General features: G+C 39.8%; 1 protein-coding gene across 6 annotated transcripts in view; it reads left to right on the top strand.

The window, feature by feature from the left end:
* Window positions 1-301: 301 nt before the first annotated feature.
* The window catches only part of nfic (nuclear factor I/C), a 32,958-nt gene continuing 16,808 nt past the window's right edge, over window positions 302-16,451 (top strand). For 5 of the 6 annotated variants that reach the window (XR_013771410.1, XR_013771411.1, XR_013771413.1 and 2 more), the window contains exons 1-7: window positions 302-425; window positions 10,654-10,824; window positions 11,008-11,184; window positions 12,871-13,054; window positions 13,382-13,456; window positions 14,048-14,122; window positions 15,644-15,776. Coding sequence is in view for 1 of the 6 variants with exons in the window: in XM_079244568.1 (XP_079100694.1) it covers window positions 345-425; window positions 10,654-10,824; window positions 11,008-11,184; window positions 12,871-13,054; window positions 13,382-13,456; window positions 14,048-14,122; window positions 15,644-15,776 (896 nt within the window). In the remaining 5 variants the exon portion in view is untranslated. Of the gene's footprint in view, window positions 426-2,423; window positions 2,529-10,653; window positions 10,825-11,007; window positions 11,185-12,870; window positions 13,055-13,381; window positions 13,457-14,047; window positions 14,123-15,643; window positions 15,777-16,451 lie in introns of those variants that run through there. The other variant, XR_013771412.1, reaches the window with a different exon arrangement.

Below are 16,451 nucleotides of genomic sequence, written 5' to 3'. Positions count from 1 at the left end.
AAAGACCAGGGAATGATGAGAGAAGAGAGAATAGATAAACGAGAAAGTAAGATGGCGAGAAATAAAACTGACGGGAAAACAGGAGGGAGCAAAAAAACAAAACAAAGTTGCCAAAACAGAAGATAGAACAATGAAATGACAGTAGGTTAAAATGAAGAGAAGACTAAGGTGAACGTAGCAACATTTAGTTCTGCCGCAGCCCCGAGGAGGAGGAGGAGGAGGAGGAGTGGGAGGAGGGGGTGAGGGCGCCGTGCAGCCCGAAGCTTGACGCGGGACGTTTCTGGTATCGGGTACGGCGGATTTACTCCAGCTGGCACGCGCACGATGATAGAAATGGATATGGAATGATAACGGCCGTTAGCGCGCAATGGGCAGGCACTGAGATCAGCTTTAACTTCCCCCGGTGGTCGCTCAGCTTCGACATGGTAGGACAAACCTGTTCCGCTACAATAATGTGCTCCCTTCCTATCGATGGGCTCTGTCTTGTCTACTAAAAAAGAGACGCAATGCGAGGAGTTGAATGAGTAACACGGGCTACGCAGCTGAAAGTGCAGCGCAAATCGATGGTTCAGTTGCATCAATTCCTCCAAATGTCAACAAGCCTCGTATCTTTCTTTCTTTTCTGTCCTTTGGTGTAGCTACCGCAGTTTCCTTTACAGTCAGCGGCGGACAAATCATGTTCACTGTTTTCATTCAAACTAGGCAAATAAAATATTCTCTATAAAAATACACACACCGGGACAAAAAAAAAAAAAAAAAAAAAAAAAAAATTAAAAGTCAACAACAACAAAAACAGCGGCGTATTATCACATCCTGTTGTTATGATTTAGCAAATACACATGAGCCATAAAAAGCCCACATCATTAATCTTGATCTTAACTTTTATAGTCGTTCGCCCTCTCACCCAGCTGCCGTTTTTCGTCAAGCACTGTCCGAGGCGGAAGCCATCAGACTAAAACGAACATTAAACTTATCATTTTATTCAAATAAAGCTAATTTTTTAATATCATAATTATGCCGAACTGGCCGAAAGACCACGAAGCGTGGAATGACTTTATGTCACACACGACACAAAAATATAGCTGTAATAAATAATAATCACATGTAAATTCCCAAAGCTTCCAGTGGAGTTCTGTATGATGTGAGTGAGCCGTGTCGTGACGTTTCGGCATCATACAGGCTTAGCCTTTTCTGCAAGTGTGGTTTTCTAGTCCTGGTGCTGTGCAGCAAGTCGGATGGTTTGGTATATGTTACATGTTTACCCTCCCAGCTAAAAGTTGTTGAGATCGGGGCTTTGGGGGCGAGCTGAAGGGGGCAGGCCTAGCCCTATCCCGGATCCCGGTTCCGGGACGACGAGAGGCCAAGTTGAAGTTGAGCTCGAGCCTCCTCCTCCGGAGGCTCTGGAAGATTGGCTGTTTTTGTATGTTTGTGTTAGTCAGCAAAAAATGGCCGCAGTTTGAGCCAGCGGGCTGAGTTAGAAGAAAAGGCCGACAGGGGGCCTCCTTTCCCGGCATACAACCAGACAGAAAGCTGCTGGGACTACAGACCCACGGCTGGCGGTCGCCTCTGAGCCCGCAGTCCAGATGGAAACTGTGAGCAGGAGCCACCAGAAGTCACTTCACATCGCACAGATGATGGCCCTGTCACGCTCATTTAACAGATTAATGTCCATGTTAGACTGGTAATATTAACGTGATATCGCTCGGAAAACATTTAGCTTTTAAGTTATTTTCAGTGAGAAAGTTACAGTATAAAAATACTCCTGTTATAGCCTGTGGTTGTTCCCTGGAATACGCAAGTAAAGGCATAAATATATAGTTTAAACGATGATAAATGTTACGTTATTACTATTTAAAATCCCACCAGCTTGACAGGTTTAGCCAGAGAACAGTTTCTGTGCTCTCTTCGCAACTATACGACCCCATCAGGGCCACAGCAGGATGGGAGCCTGTGTTGTGCTGAGTCCTGAACTTACAGAATGATATGCCATCCGGCCGGTGTGCTGAGGAGAAGTACAGCTGAGCCTGCAGCTTTAAGCCCATAGTTTGGGATGGGCTCAATTCATAACGTCATTTCACTCCTTTATTCCTCTCCCCCTCATCTCATTCCCTTTCTAAATGATACAATCCTCCAAGCCGCGGTAGACCTCCGGCCATATTCCCCTAAGAATGATTACTCCGAACTTTTTAAGAGTTTTTCATCTTGCAGAACATTTTTTTCTGGGGGCTTAAACTTTTCTATCGTGTCATCGTTTCTGGAGTTATTGCAGCAGAGTCATCCGAGGCAACTCGAGCTCACTCATTTTTAGGTCTTTGAAAAATCTGGTTAAACAGCCTGGAAACGCAGTTTTCTCCTAGCCTGCAGTGCTTCACTGGATCAGCAGAAGGAAGAGCAGAAATACGCATTAAGTGTAGACGAAGGAGGGAAATTTCACTTCTCTGTTCAAGGATGTTTAAGCTAAAGTAAAGCCCAGCGTGATTCTGCTTCCTCGCTGCAAAATTATGTTTTCTTCCCTCTCTCTGTCACAGGTAAAACAACTGTGTGCTTTTTTTCTCACCTTCTGATCAATGTTGAAGAGAGATTGAGCACTTTTCAGTATATATACCATAAACCATGATACTTTGCTGATTTAAAGACACTGAGGCATACTGCCTGTAGTCTTTATTGAAAATTTGCAGGTAGTATTACAATGAATCACAGATTGATATCACAAATGGTGGGTGGAAAATAGAAATTTAGTTTATATTGTAGGCCTGTAATGAATCTTATAAGTGTGGTAGCCATAGTTCTTAAGAAGATCTTTATTCATTGTACCTTTTTGTGTTTTCTTGATCTTGACCTCTGACCTTTGACTCTATGGGGTATACCATCCCTTCACTATTTGTGTTTATCCTGTAGCAAGCAGCTTTTCGCTCATTGCTGCTGTACTGAATGTCAGCTTATTGACCGCCTATGGTGGTCCAAGGAAATTTTACTAGTGCAGCAAAAAATTTCAGAGGGTACTTTCCTCTTATCCTTACAAAAGACCACATGCATCCATCCAGTTGAACTATAATCTATCATCTTAGGTCAACTGTTCTGTCCTGCAGAGATCAGGAATTTGTAATGGAGCTTGGCACTCATTTTGGTGATGGTGGAGTTGGTAAAGTAAGGGTATGTGTGTGTGTGTTTGTGTGTGTGTGTGTGTGTGTGTGTGTGTGTGTGTGTGTGTGTGTGTGTGTATGTATATGTGTAAGCCTATTGTTGATTCACAAATCTGAAATTCAGTTTCTCACTGCTTTTACAACTCCACATTTATTGTGATGATTTTAATGTTATTACTCATTCTTGCAATATAGGTCAGAGAATTTATTTTTGTCAACTATTTTTGCTTGTTTAGTTTACAAGAAGCTTCTTGAGTAAAACCAAATATATCGATACAGAATGTTAGCAACTGATTTCCCTGCAGCCATAGGGTGTTTCTCAATTCAGGGTCTGCACACCTCCAAGTGCGCAGACTGCGTAAGCAACGAAGTGTTCTACGTCGTCTGCACCCAACTAAGTGCGTTTACTTGCCAATACAATGAGACGACCTATCTATTGTCTGAGAATTGCCCATAGTGCTTTAGTCCTCCGTTGCCTAGCAATTACATATGCCAAGTTTATCTAATTACTGATCCCAGTCTTCCACAAAAAACACGAAAATAATTTTTAAAATGACAGAAAATGGTGCCAGTAATTTAAATTAGTCTTATTTTAATTTTCCTTTGTGATTAAATTGCAAACGTGGAGGAGGCGATTTAGACAAGCTCTCCTCTGGGTGACAGGTCATCCTGTCAAGCTGACGTTAACTTCAGTGAAAAATAATCCTTGTTAAACGTATTTACAGTTGTCTTTATATATATTATTACCCTCCCATTAAAGAAGGAGAAAAACAGCTGCCTGAGAAATAAGCTGAAATTGACTAAAGTAATAAATAAAAGTTTTAGGAAAATCATGACATGATTTTCTAATTGTTCAACAGAAAGATTTTTTAAAAAGCAAACCTATATGATAAAATAACATGTTACATCACTCATAAACTAGTATTTTTTAAAAAAAAAATCTTTGATGTTTTCACTCCAGTCAGATGCTTTGTGTTCTTCCTAGTCAGACTTTTGCCTGACCTGGGAATACCTGTTGACAGATATTTTGTCCCACTGTTCATCAGAAAAATGCTCTAATTTGTCCAGGACCTATTTGTTTGTTTGTTTGTTTTCTTACTTCAATTAAATGACAGTGTCTTATATCACTGAATTATAAATTAGCACATTTTTGATTATCATTGGGCTGTAAGCACAACCCCCACCTGTGGACGTTGGGTCCTCATACCACCCTCATGGACTCTGTTTCTGACTGTTTGAGCAGACACATGCACATTTGTGGCTTGCTGGAGCTCATTTTGCAGGGCTCTGGCAGTGCTCCTCCTGTTCCTCCTTGCACAAAGAAGGAAGTAGTGGTCCTGCTGCTGGGGTTGTTGCCCTCCCACGGCCTCCTCAGCGTCTCCATGCTCTGGACACTACACTGACAGACACAGCAAAGCCTTCTTACAATACAATATTGAAAAATGTTGAGGGAGAAGAAGCGCTATATATATATATATATATATATATATATATATATATATATATATATATATATATATATATATATATATGTATGTATATGTATGTATGTATGTATATAGTTAAAAAGGCCAACTTCACAGCAGAAATAAACATGTTTATAGCCTCCTGGTTCAAAAATCCATTTTCGGTTTATAGGTCAGGTTTACCTTCATGACAACTGTGGGGGGTAGTGAATTTTTTTCTAATTCGCCCGTTTAAAAGTAATTTAATCTTAAAGTGGCCACCGAGCTTCAATTCAGCTCTTCAGAAACCTATGGGTGACGTCACAGAGGCTCCGTCCATTTCTTTATATACAGTCTATGTGTGCACGCTTGGTATTTAGGCAGCTTAATGAAGTCTTACCCACACGTTCGCCCCCTGGTGGTAGGAAGATTACTGGTTGAGAATTGTGTGATCAAAGACGCATGCAGCAAAGCTTGTGTTTTAAATGTAAATATCATTGACAATCAGGTTTATTTAATTGTGATTATCTGATTAATTGTGCTGCCCTACTGATGAGTATTCAACACTATAAGCTCAGAAAACTAGAAATAGCCTAACAGAGCCCCTTTAACATGACAGATTGTGATGGCAACCCGGCATGTGTGTGTGCTTGTGTGTTGTGTGTGACTGTGTGACCATATATATTTAAAATGCAACTCTATCTAAAGATGACATGTTTTGACTACTGAGAAGGTCTTCTCTTGGTGTTTTGTTCTAGGTTGAGTCACCACATCATGGCAAAAAGAAATATCGAGTAAAAAAATGTAATTTAACGTAAAATGGCATCAGACGGCCATTTTATGTTAAATTACTTCTTTTTTACTCGATATGGACAGAATTTCTAGGCGCAGCCGAGGTGTTGAGGGGATCCGACTTGGTGGCCTCAGGATTGGGTCCCTGCTTTTTGCAGATGACGTGGTTCTGTTGGCTTCATCTGGTTGTGATCTCCAGCTTTCGCTTGAGCGATTCGCGGATTCGAGTGTGAAGCGGCTGGGATGAGAATCAGCACCTCCAAATCTGAGACCATGGTCCTCAGCCGGAATAGGGTGGATTGCCCTCTTCGGGTCGGGAGTGAGGTCCTGCCTCAAGTGGAGGAGTTTAAATATCTCGGGGTCTTGTTCACGAGTGAGGGAGGGATGGAGCGCGAGATCGACAGGCGGATCGGTGCGGCGTCTGCAGTAATGCGGGCTCTGCGCCGGTCTGTCGTGGTGAAGAAGGAGCTGAGCCAGAAGGCGAAGCTCTCAATTTACCAGTCGATCTACGTTCCTACCCTCACCTATGGTCATGAGCTGTGGGTCATGACCGAAAGAACGAGATCTCGTATACAGGCGGCTGAAATGGGTTTCCTCCGCAGGGTGGCCAGGCTCTCCCTTAGAGATAGGGTGAGGAACTCGGTCATCCGGGAGGGGCTCAGAGTAGAGCCGCTGCTCCTCCGCATCGAGAGGAACCAGTTGAGGTGGCTCGGGCATCTGGTCAGGATGCCTCCTGGACGCCTCCCTGGTGAGGTGTTCCAGGCAGGTCCCTCTGGGAGAAGACCCCGGGGAAGACCCAGGACACGCTGGAGGGATTATATCTCTCGGCTGGCCTGGGAACGCCTCGGGATCCCCCCCGCAGAGTTGGCAAATGTGGCTGGGGAGAGGGAAGTCTGGGCTTCCCTGCTTAGGCTGCTGCCCCCGCGACCCGACCCCGGACAAGCGGCAGAAGATGGATGGATGGATGGCATCAGACGGCTAAATAAATAATGTTTTTTCAGTAATCTAGCTCAATATGTTGCTTTTACTCAGCATACACCTATGGCCTAAATCCATTGGTGTGGTCCAGGGTATGTGCGGGTGTATGGAGTATACCCACCTCTTTTTCAGTCAACATTGGGTAAACCTACTTCTAAAGCTCCTGTGATGCTGCTTTTGCAATTACAAACATCCCTACACATGTACATACGTCGCCCAGCAGCTCAGATGAGATTACCTATGCTACATTGGTTCAGTTAGCCATCAGCTGGATTAACTTTAGCCTGAACATAGACATAATAAAGGTATTTGTATATGTCTATGAACCTGTTTCTCATTAGTCCGTATTTTAGTATTGGTTTCGTAATTTCATAACTCTTCCACCCTGAAACCAAAGAGCAGAAATTATGTGACAACGAGCAAATGCACAGATGTATTTTTGGGACCTACTAAATAGAGTAGTCTTACATGTCACTTTCTCCAAAACAGTGTTTTTCTGGACTACTTTTTTCTGTTTTTAAAACAAGGGTGGAAATTTAGAGTGTACCCACTTCTTGAGGGACCACTACACCACTGCCTAAATCCAAAGATAAATTCATCAGTTGTTAGCCAGATGTAGGATGTTTTTTTTCACCTAAAAAATGCTCTCTGCTGTAAAGTTAAACAAGTACTAAAGTACAAAATATTGTGAAACAGTGCAATCCTCTTCTTGTAATTAATATCTTTTTTTGTTGTTTACATCAAGGAACCCAAAAAAAGAACTTATTTTATTGCTTATATATTTTTTTTTTTACATTAATCGTCTGATTAATTGGTTATCAGAATTTTTTCTGCCAAATATCATATCAGCATCGGCCTAAAAAATCCATATCAGCAGGACCTAGATGTTATGCACACAAAGGGATTCGTGCTTTTTGTTTTGGGTTAACCACAAGGCCCTTGTAGAGTAAATGTCATCATCTTCTGATCTGAGAGGGTTCCTCTGGTTCCTCTGCAACGAGTCACATGCAGCCCAAATGTTTGCAACAAGCGAATGTGGTTTTAGATTCTAGAGAAAGAAAAAATGGTGCATATGTACAGATGAATGCAGAAAGGAGTGTATAAATGTCTGTGTGTGAATATGAAAAGCTTCGTTGAGGCTTCATAAGGAAAAAGTTTTATTGGAGCTTTTCACTTCCCAGACATGAATGTTGCTGGTCTGCTGCTGCTTTGATCTCTTATTGTTATTGTGTAAATTTGGAGTTTTAATTAAGTTGTTAACAACTGTGTGCAAAACATTTCCACAAAATTCCTCCTAACTACACTGATTAAGGAGAAACATTAATTGCTTTTAGACTGTTCACATTTAGTGCTAATGGGTCTTGAGTTGTCAGTGGTTAACACCTGGCATTTCAATCTGTCTCAACCTGCTTCCAAAGTGTCCACTCATGATTGACTCTGTTACCTGTGTGCTATGTTTAAATTACTATGCAGCTGTGAGATGAGCAACATGCTGAAAATCAGCAGAGCTGCACTGTCAAAATCATAACTATAACCTAAACATGAGTCACATTTATTGAGAAATTATTTACAAACATTGAAAGAAACTCTCAGTTGTGTGAAAGACATGTCTTGAGAGAAAGAATAAAGCATAAAGAAAATAAGTTGTGATGATACAGACAGACAGGGAAGTTTCAGCATCTGATCTCCAATCACAGACCTTCAGCTGTTTTCTCCAGTACTTTGCTGTGCACACAATATGGCAGTGTTCACAGTGTATACAGTCAATGGCAACACTGGAGCTGCTTTTTTCATCCTCTCTGGAGACACTAAAATCATAGATGAGCTGGAGATTTTCTGCCATTAATTAGTCTCACAGGTTTTGATGTTGCTTATTAATGCAACGTGTTCAAATCCAGCTGAACAGGTGGGGACAAAGGACATTAGAAGTGGACAAAACTACAGCTTGTAAAAAATTAAATCAAGAAAGAATTCCTTTCTGTACATCCAGGCAAGTGTAGAACCTCCGCTTGGATCCAGACCTGGCAGCAACAGCTGCAAACCTGTCATGAGTCTGAGAGAGTCTTCATTACACTTTGTCTGATAGTGTCAGAGCAGTTCTAGGACAGGATTCTTTAGAAGGATAAAACTAACTTGAACCAGAATGTCTGAGAGATGAATTTATGGTGTAAAACAGCTCAAAATCTTGAAGCAATGACATGTGTGGGGACACATTGTGGGAGTGTGATATAGATGAAAATGTTTCCAGTGGCTCTGGTCACTTACTGAATGATAAAAAAAAAAACTGTAAAATATGTGAAACTAAACTTTTAATGAGAATGAAGCAGAATATTCCTCAATTAATCTCAACTTACTTGACTTTTATCTCATTTGCCGAGGACTTATTCCAGCACAAGCTCACAGGGGACTGCTCCCCTGCTGCAATGAGATAAGAGGCAGATTACACCCTACAGACGTTACCAGTCCATCACAGTCTGTCTGTTTCTTATTTCATAGACTTCTGACTTCTTAGACCTTATTTTTCCTTTGTGGAAAAGTCTCCACTGACTTGCTCATGGTGCAACCAGGAAAAAATATTACCATTAACTTACATGAATGGAAATGTTCTTAATCTTCTTTTTTAAAGCAGTCAGAGATTAGTACTCCTGTGACATTTTCTGTCTCTTCATCAGTAGATGTTCAATGTAAAAATAACATCTCCTGATATAAATTGATGTTTATCATCCTGTTTAGGTTCACTGAATAAGAAAATATACATTTTTAATAGAAATCGAACACTTGAACTGCTCGTCCACACTTTTCTGGGTAACTTTCGATCTCAGAGATGACATTTTTTTTAATCTCTAGATTGTAGCGTAAACATATTCAGTTTGCAATCAATTCACAGAAGATAATTGAAAAGAATGAGTAAACGATAAGATGCAGAGCAGCTGCAGATACAACTGAGGGAAATAAAATCTTTCATAATGAATTTTCTTTTACATGTGTCAGCTGTGAGATGGAGAAGATGCATTTATTGCATCAATAATTAAGTTAATAGCATCAATTCTGCTAGGGGATGAATGAATCCATTGTTTTGTGACTGTGGATCTTTTTCAACACAGCCACAAAGCTGAGAGGGAACCTGGTTACATTCTCGTTTTTCAGAGAACGTCAGAGAACATTATACGGTCATAACATTTTTAAGTACCTGGGATTTAAACTGTTTTCTATTTTCCTAAAAAGGCTTGTTGTTGACACTCTTTTGATTTTGTGGATGTATAACTTTCATATTGATGCAAGGGTTGTGTAGAAATTGCCATAAAATATTGACGCACCTGATTGCCCCAGTACTGGGTGCAACACAGACAAAGCACTGACAAAACTTTGAAACAAGCATCTCCTGGTCTTTCCTAATGATGGCTGTGCACAATCGCAGGACTGCAGTAGGATTGAAATATGTCATGTCCCCTGAAACCCTGACAAATCATCAGCAGTTGTGCTGTCTCCACTGTGAGGAAGTCTACAAAGACCAGATGAAGATCAGAACAAAACTAGGCTGGATGTAACTTTTGGATGAAGAGGAAAAATATCTAACATATTAAATGGAAGACAGCAGAAGATACAAAATCAATGGAGCTTTAAAAAAAAAAATAAAATAAAATAAAATAAATATATATATATATATATATATATATATATATATATATATATATATATATATATATATATATATATATATAAAGCTGTCTTGTAATCTAATCCAGCTATGAAATCTTGGAAGAAATTATCTGTAACTCCGATCACTTCGAGAGCCAACCTTTACTTTCCTCCTCTTCGTACAAAAACACAGTAGCTTGAAGTATTGAATTGGATGTTTCTTTTTTAAGTCTTTATATTTTCTTGTTTGTTCATTCCCTGCTGGCATCGCAGTGATGGAGCTTGATGTTGGAAACTTGCTCTTTATTTAGCTTTCATACACACAAATTGAATAAAATGTGTTGATTGGCACTGAATTTTAACTAAATGCTTTATTTCTCTTCTGATATACATATATATATCAATTTCCACTTGAAAAATCTGTCATCTTGGCACCGCTATAGAAACCTGTAGTTTGTCACAGGAGGTGATGTTGACAACAAATTGGGCCTGCAGAAGCAGGTAAGTGAAGAACAAATTTAGCAGGGCCTTTTTTGATCAGGACTTTGCAGCGTTCTCTGTGAAACAGCGATATGGACAAATGTGCTGTCTGCTGTCATACAGTATGTTTGTTGTGGTTTCTGATAATTGCTTATGTGTATTTTTCTCTCATGCAGGATGAGTTCCATCCATTCATCGAGGCTCTGCTGCCCCAGGTCCGTGCCTTTGCCTATACATGGTTCAACCTTCAAGCCAGGAAAAGAAAGTACTTCAAAAAACATGAAAAGAGGATGACCAAAGAAGAAGAGAGAGCAGTCAAAGATGAACTTCTGGGCGAGAAGGCAGAGGTGGGCTGGATTAGCTGAATGGTGCATTAGTGTTAAATGTTAACTTTGTTTTTAAAATCTAGTTAAAGTTTACTTGTGCAACATGGGTTTTGCAGTATGATACCCAAATTATACTAAGAATAACGATGTGTGAGTAGAAAGCATAATAACCACCAGTGACTGACAGAACAATTATGCTTCCAGGTGAAACAGAAGTGGGCCAGTCGCCTTCTGGCTAAACTGAGAAAGGACATTAGACCTGAGTGCAGAGAGGACTTTGTCCTGTCAATCACTGGGAAGAAAGCTGCATGTTGTGTTTTATCAAACCCTGACCAGAAAGGCAAAATGAGACGTATAGACTGTCTCCGACAAGCTGACAAGGTGAGTGCTTCCTGTTGTACTCGAAAGGGCGGGATAGTTAAATCATCTGCAAAATATGTTTTGTCTTATAGATCAGGAAGTTACATCTTGCCATCACATCAGGCATATAATTAGTAATATGTTTTTGGAAACAACTGTGGATGATTTAATGGCTGAACATTTTTATGGTCTTGTGTCGCTAATTCACCAAAGCTCCTACTTTTCACCTCCTTCCAATTCCTGTCAGCATTATCTATTAAAATGAATTATAATGTCATTCCAGATAGATCCTTATTACATATTACAAATTGCAACTTCTACATACTAATATGTCTGTCCCTCAACAGCTCCAGAAAAAGGTGATCTTTTTCATATTTCCAAGGTACTTAATGACAGAATCAGTCCTCCTCAGTAGGGAAGAAGGTGCTCCTTTATTTAGTCTTTTTTCACCTTGTGTTGGACAGGCTTTCATTTTTACTTATGCCAGAGTTGGTGATTGACCTAGAATTTGTGGCCTGGTCCAAGTTAAAAAAAAATCCTTTTGATTGTCATCATGCCTAAATATTCCACCAGCAGTCATCTTGGAAGCAGCAGTATTCATTTTGAGACATTTACTGACACTAATGATGCTATTGTTCAATACTTGGGGCACATTTTAAATTCCTTCAACCACTTAAAGTAATTTTTAACTTTCACCTCTCAATTAATTAATTTTAGTAGATTTTTGGACCCATCTCAGCTAGTTTTGATCATATCTGATATTCCTCAGCTTCATTCATCATTATTTTTTATCTATTTTTTGGCAAAGCTCTGTCTTGAGAATCTGCGCCAGATGGCAACCCATTGTCTTCTTTTTGGATTCTTTTCCATGGAGTATCTGAGGTGTCACAGAAAGTCCAGTCTCTATATGACCCATGTTCTCGTCTGACGCACTTTGTTTTTGGAGTTATTTTAGGATTCCAGGTGAAAGCCAGCTAACTGTGCCACACAACTGTGTCTCTACTCATTTTTAGTTGCTCCCTTATCTGCTGATCATGTGTGTTTTTCCACCCTTGTAAGGTCTTCAGTTCCTTTGGCTTTACTTTCCTGTAGAGCGGTAATCCAGACCAGAAACTTTTCTGGTCTTGAAACTTTATATTATGAACATGTTTATGAAGGTCAGTGCGTTGAAAGCACTGATCACACCTTTTGCTAACCTGACTGGTACGCTCACTCTTATTGCACTGATCACTATTTTCACTATACCACCAAAGGCAACAAAACAGAGAAAACAAGAAACAAACAAACAAAAAAAAGCAAACTAAAAGGAACAATTCGGCAACTCAAAGCAGAAATAATGATGTGTTTTAAAGTGTGATGCACTTATGAATCGTTTATCTGATATCTCTAAACTGTTATTTACGGCTGTACATAAAGATAAACACACTATATTTAACTGGCAGAAGGAATCTGTGAGCATTAGTCGTGTATCAGGTTTGATTTTGTTGCCAGGACAACAGTCCCCAGGGTTTGTACTCTGTCATGATTTTATCAAGTTAACTTGACTGACAGACATTTGCTGCCTGTTAAATAAGTTTCTCGCCCAACCTTTGGGCCAGTCAACTTTCAGTATCATCACATGGTATGGTTCACTGATGCAGTAACCATGGTTACTGTGGTTACATCTGTTAGTTTGAGCCTTAATGATTGTGCTGTGTCTCTTCCAAGGTGTGGAGGTTGGACCTGGTGATGGTAATCCTTTTCAAAGGCATCCCTCTAGAAAGCACAGATGGAGAAAGGCTGGTGAAGGGAGGCCAGTGCTCCAATCCAGTCCTCTGTGTCCAGCCTCGACACATCTCCGTCTCTGTTAAAGAGCTTGACCTCTACCTCGCTTTCTATGTACAAGAGAAAGGCAAGTTACATACATATGATAAATACTCATTCAATCTTTTTGACCCCCTGTTGCAGACAGATAGGAAAAGATTAGGCTGTGATTTAAAAGCTGTACCAGGAACTTGTTGGATGAGTAATGCTGTTATGCATCTAATGCCAAATTAATAATCTCAAAGGGTTTGTAAGCATCTTATTTAAACTCAAGTTTGTTAGTGCAGCTTCAACGTGTTAAACCTGACACTGAGGTGAGAAAAATAGGTCTGAACCATGGTGAGGGGAACCAAGGTGGATGTGGAACTGTTTGTTCTGTAAGCTGAAGTCAGGATTGTTGTGTTCATCTCCTCAGAGTCAGAGCAGAGCAACAGTCCCAGCCGGACTGGAGTCAATTCTGATCAGGAGGACAGTCGGAGGGCCACCATGGGTAAATGATTTTTATAGAAAAATACATGTTACATGGAAGGTCATTGTCATGAGTGATGCTGTGATACATACACAGAGACATGATAGATTTTTTTGTGACATTTACTTACATTAGTTGTAATATTGTCACAACGATCACATTTCAATCCAACTTCAAAATCCAGGAAAATTCTCCATGCTCTGTATGCTTTTTAATACACTGAAGAGAAAATGACAAAAGAAGTAGTATAAAATATTCTTATTAAACACATCCAGGCTTTTTTTTCTCTAGCAACTCTGATATTCTTAACTAAAATTAGAGGCACCAGGATAAACACTGCAATCAACTTTATTCAGCATTTTCCTCATTTTTCATTTGGCTCACCACAGAAAATATTACTTTACCCTATTCAATCTATAGCAGAGCAAAGTTTTGTTTGAAGAAAGAAATCACTAAGTTAAAACACTCCAGACCCCACACAACCATGAACTGGATGGATGGGTTTGGTTACGTTAGACAGTACACCACCATAAAGGCAGATTTTAATACAACACATTCAAAAGAAAAGGAACAAAGATAATTTCACTTTGTTACTGATTTTATGTGCTGCAGATGGTCCAGAGTTTCAGGAGAGTTTTGTGACATCAGGGGTTTTCAGCGTTGCTGAGCTGGTCCAGGTCTCCAGAAGTAAGTCTGCCTCTGTTTCTTCCAACTTGCTGCACCGTCACCTTAAATATTGACACTAACACTCCAGCACATACATCCGCATTTGAGTGTATTCAATTAATTTTAATTCCAAATGTATTTATGTAGCACATTAAAAACAACTTCAGTAGACCAAAGTGTAGACTTCATTTTAAGATTTCAGAAACTGATTCTTTGGACAAAGGTCTTCCAACAGGAAAAGAGCAAATCTTATATTCCTCATTTTTTTCTGTTTTTAGTGATACAGGACTATTAAAATTTAATAATAAACACAGCAGCACCTGAGCAAGTCCCAATGAATGGGTCATAACTGGCTTGTTACACCAAAAAAAAAAAAAAAAAATCACCACATCCACAAAACTGATCGTGTTTTCATTTGTGAGCCAATTTGTCTGCAGATATTTAGAAAAGCCAAAAATGCTAATGAGGCTGAGTTTCATGGTTTTTACATGACTTGCTGCCAGCTGACTGAAAGATTATCACTCAGTGCACTGGTTTGGTTAGTAAAAGCATAACAAAGTTCTGGCTCAGGATCAACTAAGGTTGAACTCTGACAGGCTACATGGTAAACCCATGTGATTGTACTAAAAGCAGCTGCCGGGGTGTCCTGCTGAGTACCACTGTGGCCACAAGGGGGCATTAAAAAAGCAAAATGAGAGTCCCACTGGGGCCACCGGTGTTCTAGTTACATGGATACAGTTAATATGCATATCATGTTAAGGTGAGCAGCTCCAGTGTCTGCAAAGTTTAACTTCTGGGACAAACGTCACTTTTTCTAGCTTCACTTGCAGTGGCGTTGTCTACATGTTTTATGATGTAATTATGTTAAATATGAAAAAATTCACTGTAATGTTTCTCCTCCTTATATATTTAAAAAAAAAACAAGTTAAACCTTTGATAGCTGGTTTAGGTTTTTTTTTCTAAAAAAAATCCATTAATTTATGCATCCATTGTCTATTGTTTCTCCAAGTTCAGGTTGAGTTTATTGGCTGAATTGAGTACACTGCCAGGGCTTGTGAATTTGCAGCTTTAGTTTAAATTGTTTAAATACTTCTGGGGATCAGCACCATCCAGAATAAACATGTATTCTTGGTGTTTGGAGTGACATAAACCCTAACTTCAGATTTAAAGTAAAAACTTTCACATCGTACAACTGTTCACACCATTTTAACACACAACAGTGTGGTGAACTTTGATGCATGATACTGGACCTTTAAAGGACTGATTTCTTCAAATTAGGTCCATTTGTACCAGTGTGCTAAATTTGAATTAGTCATTACATCTAAAGTGACTGAAGGTAGTATTTCTGTCTATTGACTACTTTTAATAACAAGTGTAAAAAAAATATGATTACAGTTTGATTTAATTCTTGCCCACGGAGGATGCCCAGTTTGTTGTATGTGATGTTATTATGCATGAAATTGGCCTGCACTGTAAGTTGTTGAACTTACAGTTAGTTTTTATCTTTAACTCCTTAACTCTGTGTGCATTGTTCTTGTTCAGCTCCAGTAGTAACAGGAGTGGGACCTGGATTCTCTGTGGGGGAGCTCCAGGGTCATCTGGCCTATGACCTCAACCAGTCTGTCAACCATCCAGCCAGCCTCAGACGATCACTGGCTAGCACATCATCCAGTGGGTAAGTATACACACAGAATGCACAACATAGTCACAATGTCTGCCATGCTTTTGGCATCCACAGCTGCTTTTTCCCGAAGTCCCGAATTTACCGATTTTAACAATGTAGTGTCACAAGTCATGATGTAAACAGAATTACAATCTGATGCTCTTAATTGCTGAGATGTTCGCATAAACAGGGAAAACAGCTGTCATACAGTAAGTATAAGCAGACAAACCTAGTATTTGAGATAAATAATGATAAGTAAGCAGTAGACACCAATGAAACTAGCTAAAATTAAACACACAAGTGATGAATGACAAAAGATGAATGATGTTTAACAGCGCTGGATTTGCAAAACGGTATAAACAACAACATGCAATGTCTTGCTCATATTATGTGGGTGTGGTCCTTTTCTTTTCATGCTTCTACTGCTGACAGTAAAAATCTGTTGTTGTGACCTAATGGATGAAAGGTCAGATGTAGAGGTGAAAGTTTGCAACATATCACCTTCGTTCCATGACACATGATTCCCTGGAGTCTTTTCAGCATCCTAGTGAAGGGAAGGGGAAGTTTGAGTGATGTAGAAATCCACCCTTGCTGCTGGTATCTGCAAGAGATTACTCAGCTGCTACATGAAGTTCATTCTCTGTTGAGCTTTTTAATGTCATTTGTAATGATGATTCCCAAAAAATG

This window comes from Telmatherina bonti, assembly GCF_933228915.1.
Source record: "Telmatherina bonti genome assembly, chromosome: 8".
Classification (NCBI taxonomy): Eukaryota; Metazoa; Chordata; class Actinopteri; order Atheriniformes; family Telmatherinidae; genus Telmatherina; species Telmatherina bonti.
This window is presented reverse-complemented; position numbering and strand designations above follow the sequence as displayed.